This window comes from Thamnophis sirtalis, unplaced genomic scaffold (assembly GCF_051295495.1).
Source record: "Thamnophis sirtalis isolate CommonGarterSnake01/CBP01778 unplaced genomic scaffold, rThaSir2_p1.2 scaffold_4, whole genome shotgun sequence".
NCBI lineage: Eukaryota > Metazoa > Chordata > Lepidosauria > Squamata > Natricidae > Thamnophis > Thamnophis sirtalis.
Genome location: NW_028261384.1, coordinates 100,308,874 through 100,333,717, shown reverse-complemented (window position 1 = coordinate 100,333,717; position 24,844 = coordinate 100,308,874). Strand labels below are relative to the sequence as shown.

Sequence of the window (24,844 nt, the reverse complement as noted above, 5' to 3'; positions counted from 1 at the left end):
GAGACATAATAATATCAAAACATTCTGACCAACTTTTTTTTATATCTGCATGACAAAACAATCTGACCATGAAAATGCCTTTGAGCAGTCCTTAAGGAGTAAAAATACTTCTCTTTTACATTTTTATTGTCAACAAGCCACCTAAACAACCCATTTTTCCATTCTTTCCTCTTAAGAAAAATAATCTTTTGTTCCCAAATGATGGTTCAGTGTGAGATTGTAACATTTCAGTCCATCAAGAAATGCATGGTTCTCCCCCAACCCAGCATTCCCTTTTAGGCAAGCTACATGCAGCTCTGCCAAATTACACCATTAATTGAAAGCAAGAATGATTCGTCACTTAAAGAAACATACGTCAAGCGGTTACAACTAAAAAATAAAATGGATTTTCATTTTAATTTAAAGGTCAAAAATAACAAATGGTATATTTTTTAAACAAACACTTAAACGCAATATATAGTTTATGATACAATATACACTATGGTACACGAAAAGAGCTGCATCGGATATATATATATATAAAAAAAAGAGGCAGGGGGAATCCAGTGAAGTAAACAAAACAAAATAAAAAAGGGAAAAACTGAGAATATTCCATTTTTGGAAAAAAAAATGTTTCCTTTTCCTATCAAATTATTAATAATGTCTAATAGAGCTTGACAGTGCAAAACTACACTGGACTTTTAACTCTATTTATGTAACCAAGCAATGCAGAATTGCAAACAGATTGCCCTAGGTTTTCCATATGGCTCATACATAGCTTTTGCCTGCACTTTTTGCTATCTACACCAGAGCTTGTGGGTCACAGTCCCACAGCTCTGCTTCATATATACATGGGAGATCCCCTTCCTTCCTTCCTTCAACAAAGTGCTGCTGCTGCTGCTGCTGCTACACATACCCTAGAAATCCCCGTTCTATAGACAGGGCATATCTAGTTTATAGACCACGATCAGATCACAGCCTCTGCATTTTGAGAGGGGCTTTATCCTTTGCCTGCACTGTTAGGCAAAGGATTGTTTGTTTATAAAGAAATCATTAAATTAAAAAAAAATGTTCACAATACATAATTTGAACCTGGGATAAAATATAAGGCAACATTCTCCGTAGAAAAGACATGAAGCTTCCTAAGGAGGTTATTTTATATGTGTGTGTATATATAGATATAGATATATATATATATTTATATATATATTTATATTTTTAAATATAAAGTAGGAATGTGCTAGGGGGACCGAGTCCCATTTTGGATGGTTTCCCTGCCTCTCATTCAAAAGCTTCACAAGCACATGGGAGTGAGTGGGAAGAGGAACCCAAATTACAAGTGGGGTACAGTTCCGCTGGTGCTACTCTCAAACCCATAAGGAGTTCCTTTGGTGCAGCAGAGGAGGGCCCTGGCTCTGCAAACTCCTGAGGAAAGTGCATAAATGGGTTTTGCCTTGCTTTTCCAGGTCTGCCACTGGGCTTGTGCTGATTTGAGCATATTTGGAAATGGCATTGCTCCCCCATCTCAGGTTCAAGCCTTGAAGTTTGATGCATTCATCAAGAATTTCCAAAGGAGAATGCCAGTCTGAAGGCAGTTCAATTGAAGGAATAGCAGCCATTCCATTTTTTCCTTGGGCAGATGTGGCTGGGAAAGCTGTCACAGTCAGGACAATTATTTGGGTTTTTTTTTTTTCCCTGTCCTTTGCAGAGACCATCTTTCATGATGAGGGGTGAAAAGTTGCTCATCATCATTCCGCTTCCTTACTTTTCCTGCTTGCATTGCAACCTACAAGTTCTTGGTGACCAAGTGGGTTTTATAATGCTTTGTCAGATGATCGCTCCTAATGAAGCGCTTTTGGCACTGGGCACACTCAAAACGTTTGTCACCTGGTCAGAAAAAGGAACAAGAACAACAATGAGCACACATGACAACAGCCATATAATAAAAAGCTGATGCACAAATAGCTTACAGAGATTGCTTTTTTAAAAAAAATAGGCGCATGATAAAACTAAATCCAGAACTAAAACTAAGAGCCAGTTTTGTATAGAGATTAAGGCTAAAACTGGGAGACAGTGAGTCTTAGTCTCACTTTAGGCACAAAACCAGCTGGGCAATCTTAGGCCAGTCTCACTTTCTCAGCCTTATTAAGGAGGCAATGGCAAACAATTGTGAAAAACCTTGCCAAATCCCCCACTGCAGGGATTTTTCTAAGAATTGGGCATGATTGAACAAAATCTTCCCCCCACAAAATCTAAATGTAAACTTTTGTAAAAATGCATGGCAAGGATGAAGATCTTGTTCATGTCTTCCCTGTAAGCATCTGATAAACCACTTTTCAAACCAGAATGCTAAGCATTAATCTGATTCAATATTGGAACAATTTTCCACTCAGACTTGAACTTGTGAGTTTCTAGTTAAGGTTAAGACAGTATTTTATGAACAATGGAGATGGAATGATGGCAACTGCAATCAAAGAAAGCTGAATGCATCAGTACCATAACAGAACAATTGAATTGTGAAATGTAAATGAGCAGATTATGAGATACAGAATGCTAAAGTCAGTCGAGGCTGCAGGATATGAATTCTAGCTGTGAGCCTAGCAATGCTCTACTCTGAACCAAAGCTTCAGTGGACTTCTGGATAGCCCAGGTGGAGCACCTCCCAATAGTTAAGTCATGAGGTACTCAGGGTACAGGCAACTATCTGAAGGGATTCCAGATGCAAAAATATATGAAATGGGTGCCCCAAATGGAAATATGCAAAGAAAGTTGCAACACTGCAGGAACTATAAGTCCAGGTCAATCCCCATTCATAAATGGGAAAGTGCAAACCCATCCAATATTAAAGATGGAGTATTCCACAACAGTCACCTTATAGGGGCATGAATGGCACAGTAGTTTAATAATACACTCAGCAAAAGGAAAGGGAACATTGAACTCCATGGCACCCCATAAAGGAGAGAGCTAGGGAACAACCTGTCACCACCAGCACACCAGCTGGAACAGGCCTTGAAGGAAGGAAGATAACCATTGTAAAACATGCTATCAACTTTTAAAGCTAGTCCAGATGCTGCCATGATCAATGGTAGTAAAAGCCACCACAGAGATCAACAATGGATGCAGTATCTCCATCCCAGCTCTACCCCATATTATCTACAAGTGTGACTAAGATTATTGGTGTACTAAATTTTGGCCTAAAACACAACTAAAATGTTTCTAGATAAGCTGCTTCGTCCAGAGTCCTCTGCAACCGCAGTCCAACTTTCATCTCAACAACTTTCCTTACAGAGGGATATATAGATATAATATATGTTTATTATGCTAGAAGTATAAAAGTTTCTAGTGTGCTTTGAAGTACAATTCAAGGTGCTGAATCACCTATAGAGCCCTTCATAGTATAAGACTACAATATTTGCAAAACTCCCTCTCATTATATCTATCCACCACACTAGTACAATGAAAAAGGCATGCTCCAGATCCTATTTAATACAGAATGTTATCGAATGAGACGAGGGAACAGGCATTTTTGCTGCAACACCTGATCCAAGAAACATCACACTTCCCAATAGCCAAGTCTGCTAGAACGACAGCTGGGATACAACGGAAGAGAGAGGCAGAGAAATGACTGGACAGACCTGTATGCGTTCGGGCGTGCCGTTGCAGTTCATCACTGCGTGTAAATCTTTTTCCACAAAAGACCCAGTTGCAGACAAAAGGCCTCTCGCCCGTGTGTAGACGTACGTGGGCCCGCAGAAGGGAAGTCTTGCGGAAGGTCTTTCCACATTCAGGCACGTGGCAGATGTGCCTCTTCTTCCCTTGATCCCCCAACCTACAAAGAAAGAAAAACAGAAAAAGGGTGTTCTTAATCTAGATTAATAAAGGTATGGATATCTTTGCTGGATTTTACTGTGGTGGGATCTCAGGGATCAGATCAATATTGTATCCTGCAATGATGACTCAAGAAGCAGAACTATTCAAAACTGTTGAAAACATCAAATTAATTTGATATTGATTATCCTATATGGTTTCTGGGAAAGGATCCAACAATGATTCACAAGAACTTTTTCTAAAAACACACTGGCTCTTCTGGCATTTACTAAGAATCCATTTCCGTCTTCCAAGCAAAGATGCAAGACTGCTTGAATGAGTCAACCCCAATACATTAATCTTTCAATAATTCCAGACCTGCCTGCCAATTTAGCAAGGAAGGTACAACCTTTTCAGCTCTGAGATCACATCAATTTTTAGTTTTACACACGTGCATACGGATGCAAGTTTACACCAATCCAAACATCACCCACAGACGGAATTGCAGAATTTCAGAAGGCAGGTTCATTCCCTTCGATTCAACCTGCTCAAGATAGTCACCAAGTGCAATATGAAAGAAACTATTTGTTTTCTGCCACTGAACTGATCCTTTCTAATAAGCTGATCAGCTTGGTTCTGAAAAAAAGCAGACAAAACTCGAAGTCTTTCTGTTCGATACAAAAACAGTTCCATTATTAAGCCCATCCATTAAGATGAATATCTCTGTACTGTCCCAGGAAACAATTTAATACTATTTCATTTTTTTTTCAGAGATAAGCAACTTGGGAATAAACCTGTCTCTTTTTCATGCAGTTATTTTATTCAACATAAAAAAAACCTTTAAAAAAAAGTATTACAGGAGACAACGTACACTTATTCAATTATTGGTGCTATATTTCTAAAAGGCTGAAGACATTGTACAATGCCAAATAATCTCTGGACAAGAAAACCAGAACATCCTTTCTTTTGAATAGCTTTCCCCAGATCATATTTTAACAACTAGACAATCTAATACCTTTATTATAGAATATCTTTCACACTTAATGATTTTTGTCCTGCTTGATAGAAAATCGATCTTTTCATCACCTACATATCAATCACTTTACCGCAAGTACAGTATGCTCAAACCTATGCAGTTTTTATAGGCAATTAATGGAACAGGAAGATATGCACTAACAATATAAATTTTTAAAACTTGTATATCTAAGGGAATAATTCATCAGAAACCATTCTTAACTTTATCTTGATATTTTAAAATTTTGATTTTACAGTATTTTGGGATGGTCTTGTTTTTTTTTTAAATGCAGGAGGCAGTGAGTGTGGAGCCCAACAGGATTGGGAGCGAAGCTATCTCTGGCCCTACCCTCTCCATCCCACTGTCTGCTTGCCCGGGGCTGCAATGGGCCAAACTCTTGGCATAACCCAACCTCCACCCACCCTGCATGTTGGCCCAGCTGCTGCCGGGACACTTCTTGGCCACGGCAGCTGCCCATGCTGGCTCCCAAATGGCTGCCATGCTGCTGCTGGCCTCACGAGGGTGGGTGGAGGCCAGGGCGTGCTGAGAGCTTGGCCTCGATTGAGGCCACAGGCAAGCAGACAGTGGGACGGAAAGGGTGGCAGTGGTGGTAGCTGCCCAAACACTTTTCATCCAGAGAGAGAGAGACGAAGCTTTGTGTCCTTGCAAAGGGGACGCGTTGAAACAGACCTAATCACTGTTTCAAACCGTCCCATTTGCAAGCACACAAAACTTTTAGTCTCCGCCCTTTCTCTGTCCAGGCAAAAAGTGATTGATTGCTTATGGGGTGCTTGGAAAGGGAGCAAATTGCGTCCCCTTTGGAAGCACATGAAGCTTCATCTCTGGGCGAAAAGTGCGCAGCAAAGCTAGGCAGAGGTAGAGGCGATCCCAACACATCACCCACTGCAGCCCACTGTCGCCCAGCTTGCCTGCAGTGGCTTTGGGATCACCTGCCTCCCCCAGCTGCCATGCCTCTGCCTACTGCTGGTGCTGCCACGCAATTCTCCCACAAGCCATTCATGAGTCAGGCAAGCATGCAGCATGTCTGAATCGCCTATCATGGAAATTTCCTTGATCTCGAATAAAAAGAAAGTAAGGCTTCCACTAAATAAATTTGTTCAAAGGGTTTATCCATGTTTTAACTGTTTAAAATGCTGATTTTGTTGTTATAAGGGACTGAATACTATTTATTGATAGCAAGAAGGTATATAAATAAATAATTATATAAACAGTGGTGAATTCCTACTGGTTCGGCCGAACTGATAGTGGTTTGGTGTCCTGGGTCGCTGGAACCCCCAGTGACTGAGGCCTGCCACGCCCCCAAATTGGTTCCCTGGTCGCTCACCCCATCCACCCACCCCACCCAGTCACTCTTCCCCTCCTGGGTGGCTTGCCTGCCTAAGCTGCCACGTGGTTCTTGCCCTGCGCCCCAACTGAGCTGCTTCTTCCTGCCTACAGATAAGTCTCACTTGCCTCTCTTCTCCCTGGAGCTTGCTGCACTCCCCCTCCCTGAGCTCGCAACCTTACTTTCCCACGCCCCTTCCAGGTGGCCCCACAAGCCCTATTATGGCTCTCAGAGGGCTTCAGGGAGGCCTGCTAAGCCCAAGATAGGCATGGGGGGGTGCTTAGCAAGCCTTCCTGCAGCCCCCTGGCAGCAAAAATGGGCTGCCGGGAAGTGGGGGGCTTCAAGGGAGAAACAAAGAAAGAAATCCTCACTCTTTGGGGATCCCCAAGGGCATGGAGCAGAGGTCTGCAAACTTGGCAACTTTAAGACTAGTGGACTTCAACTCCCAGAATTCAGCTCTGCTGGCTGGAGAATTCTTGGAGTTGAAGTCCACAAGTCTTAAAGTTGCCAAGTTTGAAGACCTCTGGCATGGAGCTTGAGTTGAGAGCTTATTGAAAGTGCTGCTAGCTATCCTTGCTCAGGCTAAGCTAATCAATAGTGGAACTCTAAGAATGCCAGATGATCAATGGGCATGTTCTCAGTTTCAAAATGACTGGCTTTTCATCCTCCTACCAAAGACTTTCTGGAGTTCTTCACAGGAAGGGAAAAAAGGAGAAAGGAAGGAAGGAGGAAGGGAGGGAAGGGAGAAAGAAAGAAAGAGGTAGGGAAGGGAGAAGGAAGGGAAGGGAGAAAGAAAGAAAGAAAGAAAGAAAGAAAGAAAGAAAGAGGGAAGGGAGAAAAAGAAAGAAAAAAGGAAAGAGGAGGGAGGGGAGAAAGAAGGGAGAAAGAAAGTGAAAGAGGGAGGGAGGGAAGGGAGAAAGAGGGAATGGAAAGTGAATCAGATATGGATAGATGGATGAATGGATGGAGGGAGAGAAAAAGGAGAGGAAGGACCACAAACCTAGCACTAGATGCAGCTTCAGGGGATGTTTTGAAACAGCCCAGCAATCCAGGGCTGGGAATGACCTCAGAGATCATCTAGTCCAACCCCCTGCTCCAGCAGGAAACCTTATATCATTTTGGTGCCTCTCACACAGAGAAGAAATTCCTAGAAATCCCCAGGCATTGCCAACCTCTCTCCCACTAGTAAAAAAAAACCTAGAGCAAAAACTTCATGCAGTATTAAAAAGATTAGAAAAGGGGGCTGCTGTATATTGTTTAATGGACTGCTAAATTGGCCACTCCCACCCAGTCACATGATGGCCAAGCCACTCCCACTTGGTCACATGATAGCCAGGCCACACATGACTGTCAAGCCATGCCCACAGAAACTGTAGTAAAAAAAATTGAACCCCACCACTGATATAAAGTAGGAACTGAAGTTGGCAGCCTTTGGGATTTAATGTTCCTTTTTGCTCCCAATCCCCACACATTACCTTTTTTCTCCATCCTTGCAATTCGGACAGGTGCAAGCCATCCGCCGTCTCTTTTCTCCAGGCTGCATGTCCCCCAAGAGTGCTTGTTCCATTTGCAATTGGATTTGGTTAGGGTTCAGGCCACTGATGGTTAGATTGTTGCCTGAAACATTCTGCACCGTTAACTGCTGTTGGCCTGCAAAAAGAAGAATGAAGAAAGTATGGCTTGTGAATTTCCACTGTTAAAATATGGAGACTCAATTATTCCAGGAAAACTCTAGGCTAAAATGTAATATGCAATATGAGTTCCATTTTCTTTTCTTGTCTTTTTCGATGTCAGAATTGCACAAGACTTGAAATAAAACCCAGTTCAAGGTTCCAACATTTCATCCCTGCCTGGATTCAGAAGCCCAACTTCTCCTCCCAAATTACTAACATTTATCTTTACAATATTGCTATCCCACTCCAATACACATTTTCAAACTTTCTAACTGAGGGGTTTTTCATACCTTTTCCACCCTCAGGAAGATAGAAAGCATGGAATCCTTCACTGCCATCTCCCCAGCAACCAATAATATACAGAACAGAAAGAATGCAATGTTTCTGATTACAAATTACAATTACTCAGAAAATAAGGAAGCTATTTCCTAGTAATGATGGCATAGTGATATAATCTGCCATTGTATTTGGGCATGTCCCCTATTATTAGAATGTAGCAAGAAGAAATCAATCTTTGGGGAGTGCAAAAGTTAAAATGAACACAAAACGTTTTACTCTTTTCTTCAAGCATGTCCATTCCTCAAGATCTGCCTCTTTCCCCAAGAATTGGGCCAGGATGGAATTTGAACTGGGGGCTTGTTTAGTCTAGCGCCTTTGAGGAGTGTTTTTTTAAAAATTGTTATGAGCAGTCTAAAACCATTATGAAGATGTAATTCCTGTAAGTATATACATAACCCTACTTATACATTACTCTTCCTTGTTACTGATAACATCCCAATAAATTAAAAAAATGAACATATTATTGTATCACAAATTGAAATACTGCACATCACAGGTTTGTTACATCATATTTCCCACCTCCGGTATTGGTGATGGTAACAGGAACACCTTGAACCTGCACACCATTGATGCTGATCGTTTGCATTGCCTGGGCAGCTGCAGCAAGCTGGGCAGCATTGAGGCTGATGATGCCTCCAGCAGGGGCAATCTTTGGCAGAGCACGCTCTTTACGAGCCCCCGTCTTTTTGGTACTCCCCCCTGACTGGGAACTGCGGGGTACAGGGCTGCTGCAGGTTGTGGCTGAGGAGACCGCAGGGGAAGGGGCCATAGTTAGACCCCCTCCTGAGGCATCTTGTAGTAGTATTGTCTGTAGTTCACCAGAAGGAGTCTTAAAATAGACCTAAAAAAATGACACAAAAATGAATCACAAAATTCATGTGGATGGGAAGAAATGTAGAATTTGACCTCCAAGTAGAGCTTCCCAACCTTCCCCCCTCCCAAATTCTGATAGATTACAAATCACTGCACCAAAACAAATGCATGCCAATCTGTTTATATCTCTTGAATGCTTTTTATAGGAAACGGACACTTAAATAACATATTTATAGGGGAAAAAGTAATTGGGCAAATGGTTTTTCCAATTAGAAAAACCCCTAGCCTGTTTGCCCCCAAGAATTCTGCTAATTATGTATTACTTGATAACTCCAAATTGAGGGTTAGTTTTAATTAATAAAAATATGTTTTAAAAAGAAAAAAAAGAGGGGGAAAAACTTTCAGTGAAATACCTGAGTGGGAACTGGCTCCGTTGTCTGGATCTGGAAGTTTTGTTGGGACTTTTGGGGAACTGTAGGGAGTGTAGCGGAGGCTGCCTGTACTACCCGTAGGGCTTGCTGTGGTATCTGAACTACCTGTTGCTCTTGTTTGGGCTGAACTACTTGCACCTGTTGGACCACAGCTGGCTGCCCAGATCCAGGACTCTGCACAATCAACAGATTATTCCCTGCCTGGATGATGTTGTCAGCTGTAGTCTCTATTAAGACTGTTTCCACTTGCTCTGCCATAGCCATTGCAGTTGTCTGAGCTTGTGATACCATTTTCTTTCGGGATTTCCTGCTTGGCTTAGAGGGGCTGTCGGGCACAACTTGAGTTTGAGAACTAGTCTCCCCAGCAGTTACAAGGTTGCTCACTGGAAGAGTAAGTGTAACATTGCCACTGGTACCAGTTAACTTGACAACACTACTTGCGTTGTGGAGACTGGATGCTGATGACTTATGAGCTGGAGCTGGCTTTATTGGCACAGGCTTATGAGCTGAAGAAGAGGACGATGAGGAGGAGGAGGAAGAAGAAGGCGTGATATTGCTGGGAATAATCTGTATTTGATTGCCCAAATTTTGTTGCACCTGAATTGTCTGTCCTGATGCTGTTTGGATTTGTGGTACCGTCTGATACTGGATATTGGCAGGAGAACGGGTTCCTTTGCTGATTACAGTTGGGTTCTGGATTGTAAATACTAGCTGTCCACCAGGATATGATGTCCCCAATGGGGAACCTTGGATTTGAAAGAGATTTCCTTTTGAGGGTAGGATTCCAATACTGTTCTTATTAGAACTTAATGGGAGTGGAGCAGGTTTAATAGGAACCAATTTCCGAGGAGCAGGCTGAGGAGGAGCAGGAGAAGTAATTGCTGCTTCTACAGCTGGAGGACCAATTTTGCTACATGTGGCTGCAAGTAGGGCTAATGGAGATGGCTGAGAATCCTACAGGAGTGGAAAAGAAAAGGCTTGGGTCAAAGGCAGGAGACACAAATAGTTTTTTCCAGATATAATACAAGCCAGCTGAAGAATGATAAAACTGATTTTTATAATACAGAGTTTGGACTTTGTATTAAAATAACAAATCGTATTGTTAAATCAAAAAGTATCAATAGAATTGGATCCAGACTAATTGAGAAGTGTTATAGGCTCATTAAGTGCAAAAGAACTAAAAACTAAGGCTAATTTAGGATCTATTCCACTGAATTTAAGTTCAGCAAACATTCCAGCTAACATGTATTCAAAATATGAATTATAAGTGTATATGATAATTTGAGAGATCCAAAATATTCTGTATATAACACCCATACAAGAAGAAATGTAGCATTCCCAAAAATGAACATTTATTCTTATTTTCTTATTCATTCTGAGTTCAATATTTACCATTTTCAGCAATCAATACCTCAAAATGAATATCCATAATAAACATTTTATAAACAAAAATTAGTACTGTATTAGACTCATACACAGTAAAAACATATATCGGTATCATACACAATGATGGGCATTCACTAACTTGAATGGAGCCTAGGTGCCAAGAGAACAGAATTATTTAAAAGATAGTCCATTAGTTCTCTCAAGGAATTAATGATTAGAATCATTTTTATCAAAAAGAAAAAAAAAACATTCATTTATATGAAGTAAATAAGAAGCAGACTTCTAACATTGTCCACTTTCTTTGTTGCAAAGATGGAGGATCTTTTTTTTAAAAAAAACCCACTATAATATAGTAAAATAGATAAGGAATCCCTTTCCTTGACACTTGAAAGTAGATCAAACCTTTTTATTGAGACCTGGCCTACGGCATGCTGCTGTATTTTACAGTTACACTGTGAACTCTCATAATCCTCTGTAAGTTTTATTCAATTCTGCCATAAAGAAAAAGTTACAGCCCACCGGATATAAGGAAGTAAAATTATGTGACAAAATATTGCAGACGTCGGTGAAGTATCTCACTGGAAGTATGTAAATAATGCTTAGTGGAAAAATGAAGGGAATACAGAATATAGGTGACAAAATAAGTTAGAGAAAGCATGTTGATGAAGGGTTCTTAATAATTTTGTTTTACAAATCCTTTATCAGAAGAAAGCATCTATATTTTCTTTTATGTAATGAAATAAAGTGTTCTGTTTGCGAATGCAGTTTTGTGCTTTTCCTTTTCATTGCATCTGTGTTTGCAGGGTGTACATGCTCTACTCTGGGTCACATGATCAGAAAGAGTAAGAACTTAGAACAGAGCAATCAGCAGCGTTCTTAGTTGCTGCCCAACTGCCTCTCCAACAAGCTTAAAGGGTATAGACATCCACTCTGCAGCCCCAAGCCAGCTAGTGCTCATTCTTTTAAAAAAATGACCCTTCTTTTATTATTTCTCCTATCACATGAATATTGGTTTATTCCTGGTTAATTTTTAAAAGATGTATATTTTGGATGGATAGACCATCTGTTCAATCCACGAGAATCGGGAATGCCTGATGGAGATCCTGCCCTATCAGGAGGTATGATGAAGGTACACTAAGCTCAGCATTCTTAGTAATTATATATGTGTGTGTGTGTGTATGTATGTATGTATGTATGTGTATATATATATGTATGTATGTGTATGTATGTATGTATGTATGTATGTATGTATGTATGTATGTATCTATGTATCTATCTATCTATCTATCTATCTCCAACATTTCACTAGGTTGGAAAGAATAAAAAGTGCACAGAAAAGGAAAGACAGCTAGAAGGAAAGATTATGAAAGAAGCATTACTACAATATGTATACACAGGAAAATATAGCTGTTAAGAAGGTAATTCAAAGAAAATAAAAACTGGTTAAGATTAAGAGGCACAGGAAATATAGAAAGGAAGTGAAGAGGGCTAAACATGCATAAAGTGAAACCACTGAGAGAACGCTGGAGGATGCATATGGAACTGACACTAGTACAGTGGGACAAAAAAGTATTTAGTCAGCCACCAATTGTGCAAGTTCTCCCACTTAAAAAGATGAGAGAAGCCTGTAATTGACATCATAGGTAGACCTCAGCTCTTGAGAGACAAAATGAGAAAACAAATCCAGACAATCACATTATCTGATTTGGAAAGAATTTTTTTGCAAATTATGGTGGAAAATAAGTATTTGGTCACCTACAAACAAGCAAGATTTCTGGCTCTCATAGACCTGTAACTTCTTCTTTAAGAGGCTTCTCTGTCCTCCACTCATTACCTGTATTAATGGCACCTGTTTGAACTTGTTAGCAGTATAAAAGACACCTGTGCACAACCTCAAACAGTCACACTCCAAACTCCACTATGGTGAAGACCAAAGAGCTGTCGAAGGACACCAGAAACAAAATTGTAGATGTGCACCAGGCTGGGAAGACTGAATCTGCAATAGGCAAGCCGCTTGGTGTGAAGAAATCAACTGTGGGAGCAATAATTAGAAAATGGAAGACATACAAGACCACTGATAATCTCCCTCGATCTGGGGTTCCACGCAAGATCTCAACCTGTGGGGTCAAAATGATCACAAGAACGGTGAGCAAAAATCCCAGAACCACATGGGGGCACCTAGTGAATGACCTGCAGAGAGCTGGGACCAACGTAACAAAGGCTACCATCAGTAACACACTACGCCACCAGGGACTCAGATCCTGCAGTGCCAGACGTGTCCCCCTGCTTAAGCCAGTACATGTCTGGGCCCGTCTGACGTTTGCTAGACAGCATTTGGATAATTCAGAAGAGGATTGGGAAAATGTCATATGGTCAGATGAAACCAAAGTAGAACTGTTTGGTAGAAACACAACTCGTGTTTGGAGGAAAGAGAATGCTGAGTTGCATCCAAAGAACACCATACCTACTGTGAAGCATGGGGGTGGCAATATCATGCTTTGGGGCTGTTTCTCTGCAAAGGGACCAGGACGACTGATCCATGTACAGGAAAGAATGAATGGGGCCATGTATCGTGAGATTTTGAATGCAAACTTCCTTCCATCAGCAAGGGCATTGAAGATGTAACTTGGCTGGGTCTTTCAGCATGACAATGATCCCAAACACATCACCCGGGCAACGAAGGAGTGGCTTCATAAGAAGCATTTCAAGGTCCTGGAGTGGCCTAGCCAGTCTCCAGATCTCAACCCCTTAGAAAACCTTTGGAGGGAGTTGAAAGTCCGTGTTGCCCAGTGACAGCCCCAAAACATCACTGTTCTAGAGGAAATCTGCATGGAGGAATGGGCCAACATAACAGCAACAGTGTGTGCCAATGTGAAGACTTACAGAAAACGTTTGACCTCTGTCATTGCTAACAAAGTATATATAACGAAGTATTGAGATGAACTTTTGATATTGACCAAATACTTATTTTCCAACATAATTTGCAAAAAAATTCTTTCCAAATCAGACAATGTGAATGTCTGGATTTGTTTTCTCATTTTGTCTCTCATAGTTGAGGTCTACCTATGATGTCAATTACAGGCCTCTTTCATCTTTTTAAGTGGGAGAACTTGCACAATTGGTGGCTGACTAAATACTTTTTTGCCCCACTGTATATCAAGGAATGAAGTTGCAATGAATGCTAAATGATAGTATCCCAAAAAAAGTAAGAAAGAAAAAAGAGATGCCATACTGTGCCTATGCTCAAATCTAAGGTTGCAATTATTTAAGGAGTAGCTATACAACAGTGTGGGTTGTCTGTGTGTGTGTGTAGAGAGAGACTGAGACTCCATCTGTGCCTGATGAGTGGAACAATGCCTTATTATTCCCTCTATAAAGGAAAAACAGTAAATGCAGTAACTGTTAAGCGTGCCCGGAAAAGTTTTTCACAGAATTATAATTAAAAATGATGTGACAGGTGACAATGAGAAAAATTGGGGAAACCAAATGTTCATGCTAGGTAGGAGTATTCTGACCTGAGTACGGGTGTTTAGTAGGTAATTGTGAAATATGTCAAAGTAAGACAGTTTATTGTGCATTCATTAATTTAGAGAAGGTGTATAATAAAGTGAATGTGCAGGATGGATATAAGGTTTGCACAAATACAGAGTTGAAAGTTGTTTGCTGAATGCAGTGAGAGGGAATATTATCTAACAAATGTATGCATGAGAATAAATGGAATACATAGCAAATAGCTCAACCCTGAGTAAGAGAAGAATAAATGATGTTCTCTTAGTTGTTTATTGTATTTTTGAATAAATGGATAAGGAATGCATTAGCAAATATTAGATGGTATACGGCAGTGAAAAAATAGATCTCAACATCAATATAATGAAGATCAAGGCAATTGTATCTGACAGGGAAAATTGAATGATTAATAGCTAATTATACGCAAATGCCAAAAAAAGCTGGAGCAAACTGATGAATTTATGTAGTTTGGTAGAATAATTACAAAAGATGAGAAAATGGTCAGTGAAATTGTTAGGACATACAAATAAATGTTAGTAGGAAGGTAACAGGTAATCTATTACTAGGAGAATTGTATAAAGAAACATAGCTGTGTCTCGAACTTCGTTTTTGCTCAGCTTGGTTTATGAAAGTGAGAGGCTGATATGTCAGTGTAAAAAGTAACTTGAATGCAGAGCAAATAAGGAACATATTGCATATTATTGTGAAACAAAATAGAGTCAGAAATCCTTGGGTGATGAATGAATAAGGGCTGGGTACAAAAATGAGTGACAAATAGAAAAAATACATTCTGGTAGTTTGTTCCTGGAGAAAACAAATTAGAACTAACTTACAAGACAAATATATGAAGTAATAATGAATCAACTGCATAGAAGAGAAATCCTGAGAAACTGGAGCTGATTGCAGTTGATGAGTTCTTGAAAAAGTGAGGATTTTAAAGAATAAAAACCAAAGAGTCATGTGTGGATATGATGGAGTTCCAAGAGCAAAAAGAATATAGCGAATTTAATCACATTGTATTCTTTTTTTCTTATCTCATGACTTAAATATCTTTGGCTATGTGTTACTTCCTTTCCTTGCTTTGAATAATAATGCTTACCATGATGGAAATAGATGAAAGGGTATGCATGTAATATATTATATGTGTATGTGTATGTGTATGTATGTATATGTATATATATGTGTGTGTGTATATATATATATACACATACACACACACACACACACATACACAAACACACACACACATATATATGCTATCCCTCACCAAACAAACCATTTCTTTATTATGATGCAGTTATTTCTTAATGCATCTATATTTCAATTAGAGATGTAGTAGGACTTTAGAGTCTACTATATCTCTAAGAAAGTAAACTTAAGAAATATTTTCAGAAACAAACTAAAATATAAACTTTTGGGATGATACAGAGGTGGATTGCTTTCGGTTCGGCCAAACCGGTTGTGGCGGTGGCGGAAGGCTCCACCAACCCGCCTGGATGCTTCTGCACATAAGTGCTGCGCGCACACGTGAACCGGTAGTAATCCGGTTAGCAACCCACCATTGGATACAATGATGATATAGAGCACCTTAGATGTTTCTGCCAAAGGTAGTGGGATGGAAGCTATATTTCATGAAAACTATTCTTGATTTTGTTTTGTGAAAGGGAGTCTGTTATCTTAAGATAACTGAAAGTTGTTACATAGAAAAATCACTCTGAAAACATAAACAATTTCCATTTCTCCATTTGATAATCTTACTATCTTTCTATTCCAAAAGGAAGATAGAAAAGGACACAACCCACATCTAGCAGAAACGTTGTACATACTTCCACTATGTCAACCAGGAAGAGGAAGGATATAGCTAAACATTGCATGGTGTTTAATGAAAGTTGGATTAAATAGCATTCCAAGGTTCCTAATGGAACCAGAGTTTCTTAGACGCTTGGCAAAGGCTGAAGGTGGGATTTCCCCTTCTTTTTTAATTGTCCAGTACTTATTCTACATGTATTTTCTGCTTCTCTTCTCTGGTAGCTAATAGCATATAAAAGAAAGTATTTTTAGTTTCTACTTAATTTTGTAGCCAAAATGCTTTCACATATAGTTGACCTTTTAAAGATTCATCAATGAGTTACTGTCCTAGTAAAATGAAATTCAAAATAAATAATATAGTCTATTAATGAGTTTTCCAGTTAAAATAATTTTCTTTTATGGGTAGAAAGCAAAGAAACATTTTTCATTACAGTGCTTTATTAACTTGTTTCTTTATAAAACAGAGTTCTATGTTATTATGAGAGTTTATAATCTCATATTTTCTATGTTCCTAAGAGAAATTATTGCACTGACCTTGTGAATCCTTCTGTGTGTTTTCAATGGTTGTTAATCATTAAAAACTGTGCATACTTCTTGCTTCAAAAATGATATTGAAGATGTGCTTCAGGTTGTGTAGTATAGCATTTCTTTAAACTTTCAGACTTCTGCTCAAGCTTGAAAACAAATGTGGCTACTTTAAGGAGTTGCATTAAGGGTGCAGTCCTTAAAGCAGTTGTGCCTCTTTTCAAGCTCACATGGAAGCCAAAGAAGACACAGCTACTTCAAAGAGATACTGAATTCATGCTCCAGCACATTTGGAAGTGTATCTTCCAGATCATTTTCAAAGCATGCACACTCCTACCAGTTATTTCTCTGAAAATTCCATCTATAAATACTCTGATTAGTAGCCATAAATTTTTATGTTATTGTCCAGCAAATATCTAAATCATCTATGCTACTGGTTGTCTTGATAAGTGAATTATACATACATCTTTTATTTGTCCTAAATTAAATACTTGGGTTGATGGCAATACCAATTGAATCTTTGCACATGCCAAGAACAGTTTTCTTGAATGCGAAAAGATAAATGGTTTGTCCCTGTCTTCTTTTGGGATAATTTTGTCAAGTTTCTAGTTTAACCTACAACCCTAGGAACATCTGATGGACACCATTTATATAACCAAGTCTAAACTTTCTTTCTTTTTTTAGTAGATACTGCCACTTGTGAATATTAACACATGGTAAAAATCTCAACTGTTCTCTTATTTTTTTCACTTCCATCATATGTACCTTGTCTCTTGCTCTGCCAAATTAAATATATTTTCACATGCAAGAAATCTTTTTTAAAAAATCAAGAAATTGCTTAGTCCACCAAACCAATTTAGATAAAGTTTGTAACTGATTGGCAAATATCATGACATGTTGTTCCAAATATGAATGTTTATGTATATGAAACAGAATAATACCTAATAATCCATACTGGAATATAAACATAAGAACCTAAAACACTGACTACAGCATGCAAACATCTTACACATTATTATAATATAAAATTTAGTTCAAGAACAGTACTAGAATTTGACATATTCTAGCATTATGTGCAACAATCTCAGAATATTTAGGTAAACTAATTCTTCTCTATAGTAAACACTTTCATCAGAGAGCTTTCCACATTGCAGGATTCTAGGCTAACCATTTATATATTTTTAATGCAGCAATGCTATCAACAAAAACAACCCACCTGAGCTGCTGAAGCAGCAGGCTGTAAGTAATCACTGGGACTAACTGCAGCAGTGGCAGCCATACTGTCTCTAAAGCTGAAAAAAAAAGTTTGGTTAATCAATTACTAATCTAAACTGTTTTTCAATATTGATAGCAAGATTTATAGCGTGTGCAAGAAAGAGATATTGATACGAAATTTGTCATAATATACCAGTCTCAATTAAAATTATTCACAATATAAAACTGGAGTACAGAATTGTACCCATAATTAAAGTATTTATTTAAATCTATCTTAAGCATTTTTTGCTAGTGCAGCTGACGGATATCAGAACAATAAAAGGAAAGTTGGATTAGAGAGGTAGTGTAAAAACTATTAGAATGGGAAAAATGCAACATATTAGAGAGAATTTGACAGTGATGCCATCAATATTTAGTAGGACTACTTTGGGGCATATTTATCACATTTGGAAAGAAAAAAATATATGTTCTGACCTTCTGTTACCTCATCATAATAGAAACAATCAGCCAAATAACTGCAAGACAGAATTTAAGCAAAAGCTTTTACAAATTATGAGCATCAATATAAAATTATATGCATTGTTTTATGGTGCTTACACATTTATAGTATGTAATAAGCTAAAAAATGGTACTGACATATCTTAGAAATATCTATTTTAAATTTCTAAGCAGCAATTATATTGTAATTATGACAACTTATTCATGGAATTCTGTATATGGGAAATATTCCAAAATCAAATTTATAGATTTTATGATTGTAGTGATAAATTTGAAAATGTAGAGATGATTATTAACAAAATGAAGGAAACAGGGAAAGAAAGATGGTAACAGAATGACCAGTATGAGAAAGAAACAACAACAACAACAAAATAATTTTCAGCCTTCTAAGCACTGTTTTGTGCATCCTGCAGTCATATGACTAAAATTCCAAAGAGGAAAGATCATTCAGAGCATGTATGCAAGTACTTTATATATGTCAGCATCTCCTCAAACCGAACATATCTTTTAAAGCCTAGAAAAAGGTACAAGTTAAAAATTTGCCACCAGGTATAATACAAATGTCTGTGCGTTTGAAATTACCTCGTCTTTTCCACCACCCTAATAACACCATATTTGTCCATATCAAGTATTATCCTACTCAATACCCGTTTAATTCTTCAAAAAAAGTAGTTCAATTGCCAAAGTGTGATATGTTGATCAATTAGCAGAGCCACAAGTAGAAGGCTCAATATGGATCCAAGTAGACTATAAAAATAATATGGCTCACCAATCTTTCTACATGCATAAGAGAAGCATATTTATAAGAAATATAACCAAAATTACAACTAGTTCCTTTAATAGGCACAAACATCCTAGATGGTAAATCGAGATGAACACATTTCTTTGCATAGTTCTTCATCAAGAATTGTTACCCTTTCAATGGAAGCAAATGTAAAGCTGATAACTATGACTTATTCCATCAACTACATAAGATTAGGCAAAATGAGATAAGGTTTTGAAAGAGGGTGAGAAAGAGAAAAATATCCCACTCTGATCATTACTTTTAACAGACAATTCTGTTTCTAGATATATTTATTGAAATGATAAGATTTGCATGGCTTTACTTTCCTGGGCATCTTGCAACAACAATAAATATATCATGTCAATGGTCATGTGACATAAATGATGGTTCATAGAGCTTCAAAAGGACAATGGAATAAGAAAATTATATGACTTACTTGTTTTGACAGGATTTTCTATGTTCTAACCTAAATTCAAAGTGCATGATGGCTTTCAGAGTTTAGATTAAACATGGTGTACTGAAAGCCCACATCAGAAGCTCTAATATAGGTAGTCCTTGAGATACGACAATAGTCCAAAATTTATTTGCTAAGTGAATTTTGCCCCAATTTATGACCTTTCTTGCCATATATAAGTGAATTTACTGCAGTTAAGTTAGTAACTGCTAAATGAATCTATTTTCCCCATTGACTTTGCTTGTCAGAAGGCCATAAAAGGTGATCACATGACCCTGGGACACTGGAACCATAATATAGTCAGTTGCCATATCTCAACTTTGATCATGAGACCATAGAGATGCTATAATAGGTGTGTGGAAAAAATGATCATAGGGCACTTTTTTCAGTCCTGTTGTAAATTTGAACAGTAACTAAACGAACTATTGTAAGTCAAGGACTACCTTTATAGCAAATTCTTATTTGCAAGATCAAGGTTAAATATCACTCAACCAGCGAGGAAGGATTCAAGGACTTAAAAGCAAGTTTTGACTCAAAGAGAAAAATACCTCAGCCACAAAAAATCTCAGCCACAAGCAACCAACTTTTAATGTCATTTTAAAAATTTAAAATATTTTATTTATATTGTATGCTAAAGTCCCTACTTTACAATTCGAAGAACCATCATTACTGAAATCTTTAAATCCCAGAAAGAAATATTTTAAGCTGTTCAACTCATTTTCTTAAAAAGAGAGGAATAAACACAAGCTATGGTCTCATAGTCATCATTTCCCCCCCTTAAATTTGGATATGGTCACATCAGCACAGAGGGACATAGATAAACAATCAGAGTATATAATCAGATGAGTAGTATAGCCTTGTCACTCTACATCATGTATACAATGAAATTGAGTAATTTTTCAGTAATATTTTTTCAGATTAAAATACATTAGAGTACATGGGTATGCATTTTAAGGAGTGAGGATTATCACTAAACTCTTCCAGAGTATCCCTTCTTTTTCTTTATATTTAACTTTCTATTAGTCCAACTCCATTTAATTCCATTAGCATCTTATTTTGCTTTTCCACAATTTCCCCCCTTCCCCCTAAAAAGTAGGGATTTTAGCATAAAATATAAAAGCAAGTTTTGACTCAAAGAGAAAAAAATCCCAGCCACAAATAACTAAGTATTTTTAATGTCACTTTTAAAACTTAAAATTGACATTAAAAATACCTGAATTACTCGTGGCTGGGGTTTTCCTCTCTTTGAGTCCAAACTTGCTTTTAAGTCTTTTATATGGTTTAGGACCTATAGCCAATTTGGAATAGTAGTTAAGATGTTGGGTAGAAATCAGGAAACTTCCATTCTAAGCTTCCTTAGGCCAGTTATATCACTTTGGGTCAATCACTCTTAGAGAACTGTCACTTCAGGCCACCCACTCTCTCAGCCCAGGTCACAAATTAAATAAGTTCACCAAAAATATATTTTAAAGGTTTATGTGTTTATTTAATGTTGATTCCCTGTATATATTGTGCACACTTTCTTATTTTCCTTTCTCTCTTTTTATTTGTCTGTAATTTGTCTTTTTTATTGTCTTTGCAGTTATTTATTTAATCTTATCCTTGAAATAATTCAGAAAAATTTAAGAAAAAAATATTTTAAAGATGGAATCTAATATAATAAATTTAGGATTTGTTTAAAGGTTAGTCACCATTGCAAATCAGAATCATATCCAATAACTGCAACACTCACACAATACAATAAATAAAACATGTCTTGTTGCTAGATTGTTTAGACTTTTAAACTGGCTGGATAGTACTGATCTGTGAAGATTAAACAAAGCCTTCTGATTCAACACAACAAGCATTTGCCCAGTGATCTAGGCGTGATCAGTAGATGTCTTCTTCTGGTTGTTCTTTAGGATCCTATGGACCACAATTTCTTTTTCAATTCCACTGGTTAGGTCTGCAGGACACACTGCCCTAAACTAGTTGGCTAATTTGGGCACCTCATTGCATTACCGTATAAACAAAGGTGAAGCAGAATGATCAAAATTGGAACGGGATTTTATATAAACATTTTACATATCTGAAGCATGCATACAATAGCAATTGAGATTTTACACGTGCACAGCAGTATATAGTATATGAACTGATTTTGTTCATTGCATTCAAAGTCAACTAAACTGAGGTCAGTTAAATCAAGAGGGTTCTATAACTGGTTTGAACTTCTATGTGCTTGTAAACTAAGCACTTGTAACTAAGCCTAAACTGTATTAATTCAAAAAAACCATTGTGCAATTACAGTATTGCTATTGCAGCAAACAATCTAAAGCACAGCAAGGGATTGTGTTATCATTTCTTGTACTCCCACCAATTATATTTTATTCTCAGTACATCTGAATATAGTACTGATACCTGAGGAAACTTGCCTGTTACTTAAATCCAAAGGTTTGAAATGCTAAGCCTGACTTAATCTGATAGTCTTGTGAATTTCCTGCATCACTTAGTCACCTACTACATCTCTCCCTTTCTCTCTCTCTCTGCCCTGTACCTTTGTGCTGAACATCTGTTCCATGAGTAGAGGCAGCAGAATCTCCGTCCGTTTTTTTCTTCTTTTTAGACTCCCACACCCATCTCTTTACCTTCCCTGGTTCCAAGCACCTTACATTCTGATTCTGCCTGGCTCTCAGGCTCGCCCCAGTGCCCTAAAACCACTTATTCTCACTGTCACTTGGGTTAGATGACTAGCTCAACTCTTTTCATACACACATTCTTTACTGTAATAAGATACTGAGCTTGTCGATTAGAAAGGTCGGCAGTTCAGAGTTTCAGTTCCCTAGTACAAGTCTCCTGCATGAGCAGGGAGTTGGACTAGATGACCTCCAACATCCCTTCTTACTCTGTTACTTAAATTGCAAAAAAAAAAAATGCAATTGGCAGGACTGTCACTGTCCATCCTCCAGCTCTTCTCCATTCTTATACCATTTTCTTAATCTACAGGAGTTCATAACCCCGCACCTGTCAAAATAGCCTGGCATCAGGGGGGAAAAAACAAAATAAGTCAAGATATATTTGAAGCAACAATATTACACAAAGGTCCAGTTATTTGCTGTCAGATTATTGTTAGAAAGTACAGGTATATACCGCCATTAATTAAAATAAAAATAAAACCCCGAGCAACAACGCCAAACTATCAAAATATCCCGTCGTTTCCCGCCTCCCGCTCTCTCGAGCAGGAGAGTAATGAATGGACATTCTCTCCCCCCACCCCCCGTCACCCACGCCTGTTTTTCTTATGGGTCCCCGGAGGCGGGCTCTCACCTTAGCCCCGCCCCCTTCCGGTCCCAGTTGCTTCAGCCCTGTTCGCGCGCTCGGGGGGGGCCCTCCCAACAAAGGCCCCTACTCGCTTTACAGATCCCACCCCTTCCTCCATTTATCACCCCACGCCATTTCTTGATTTCTCCTCCCATTTCTCCCCGAGCACGAACTCGCTTCTTCGAGCCCACTCACCTGCTAGAAAGGAATCGGCAGCGGTACGGACCCCCCTCAAGACGCCATTTTCATCCTCAGCAGACCGGGCACCGCCCTATAATCCCCGCCTATCGCACCGAGACGTGACCAATCGCCGTTCAAGGATTGCACTGTTCGGCCAATCAAAATACACGTTGTTCGCTCAGATAACCACCTCCAAATGATTGGCATCCGTCCTTACCAATCTTTCCTCCCTAACCGAAACGCCCAAGTTTAGCCAATGTAAAAGAATGGGTTTGACAATGACGGACGTCAATGGAAAGTCCAATCGGTTGGACGGAATCTCAAATTGACTTGAATCCTCACCAATTGATGTTCAGGGTAGTATTCCGCTTATCATTGATTGATAGGCAAGAACCTGGGAGAAGAGGAGGAAAAACAAACAGAAATACAGAGCTCAATAAAAGGGGTGGGATTCTTTCGCAGAGAACTTTCATTGGTCATGCAAAAATAATTTCCTGAGAAGCCAATAGCAAGCACGCACACTCATATACGCCATAAGGGGAAAAAATGTGTTATTGCTGATGTTTTTTTGGATTTAGGTAGAGCTGTCCAACCTTGTGCTGCGAATTCCGGAAGACCACTAGCGGCAGCAGCGGGCCAGATTTTTATCTGTTTGTTGTCTTCGTTCTCCAGGTTATGCAGCCCTCGTTCTAGGATGCGGGATGAGAATCAACATCTGCGCTGTTTAGGGAATCTCTTCTTAAATGGCGTGTTGTGGTCAGAAAGCTTATCAGTTAAACCGCGCCGAGGACCCTTGCGAGGCTGGAGCTCAGCGTGCAACCTTCTAATCTGGGAAATCCACATCTTTCTTAGTTTTCCCCTGGAACCCTGATACATTTTTTCCTTAACAAGGCAAAGCATATTATTTGACAAATATGCAAAATGTGGAACTAATTGGCAGTGAAGCCTTTGTTTAATTTGGAGACACAATCTAATAAACACCTAAATTATTTCTCCCGTATCCAATCAGTAAAGGTTATCTGACATTTCAACAGGTTGTCATAAGCATAATAGCAATAGCACTTTAGGCTTTCATATCGCTTGACAGCCCTCTCTAAGCTGTTTACAGAGGCAGCATATTGCTCCCAACGATCTGGATTCTCATATTGTAATGACTATAATAGGGAAGTAGAAAATCCTTGTTATTTATATTCTATATCTGCAACCTGCTCCCTTAATGGCAATGAATAGTTTACAAAATGTAGCCAGGGTGCCGGTTAAAAATAATTCAAATTAAAACAAAACATTACAGCTAAGACAATGAGCATTGCAAGAACTGAGAAAATACATTTTGAGGCCCAAATTTAAGGATATGCCTTGCCTCAATTCCATAGGAAATTGTTAAAAATAATTCAAATTAAAGCAAAGCAAAACATAGCTAAGACAGTGAGCATTGCAATCACAGAGAAAATACATTTTGAGGCCCAAATTTAAGGATATGCCTTGCCTCAATTCCATAGGAAATTGTTAAAAATAATTCAAATTAAAGCAAAGCAAAACATAGCTAAGACAGTGAGCATTGCAATCACAGAGAAAATACATTTTGAGGCCCAAATTTAAGGATATGCCTTGCCTCAATTCCATAGGAAATTTATCTCATAAAATAAATCTCGTAATTGAGAAAGCTACATTGGATGCAAACATTTTTGGTATGAGCATCATTAAAAATGTTTCATTGATGAGATAAGGTGTAAAGACTATACACAAATAGGTCTTCCCATAAGAATACATGAAGACTTCTAAACATC

The 24,844-nt window shown here is 38.5% G+C and overlaps 1 protein-coding gene across 5 annotated transcripts; it reads right to left on the bottom strand.

The window, feature by feature from the left end:
* Positions 1-12: 12 nt before the first annotated feature.
* On the bottom strand, positions 13-23,151 carry SP2 (Sp2 transcription factor). Of its 5 annotated transcripts, none has more exons than XM_087713574.1 (8): positions 23,073-23,151; positions 18,319-18,359; positions 17,846-17,921; positions 9,385-10,356; positions 8,678-8,999; positions 7,622-7,796; positions 3,615-3,808; positions 13-1,866 (listed from the first exon to the last, which is right to left on the bottom strand). In XM_087713574.1, the coding sequence occupies exons 3-8, from the start codon at positions 17,906-17,908 to the stop codon at positions 1,766-1,768; spliced, it is 1,827 nt and encodes a 608-aa protein (XP_087569700.1). In that variant the 5' UTR covers positions 17,909-17,921; positions 18,319-18,359; positions 23,073-23,151; the 3' UTR covers positions 13-1,765. The 5 variants fall into 5 exon arrangements, with proteins under 5 accessions (XP_087569700.1, XP_087569702.1, XP_087569701.1 ...); XM_087713576.1 differs by lacking the exon at positions 23,073-23,151 and adding an exon at positions 22,114-23,001; XM_087713575.1 differs by lacking the exon at positions 18,319-18,359.
* Between the last annotated feature and the right edge of the window lie 1,693 nt (positions 23,152-24,844).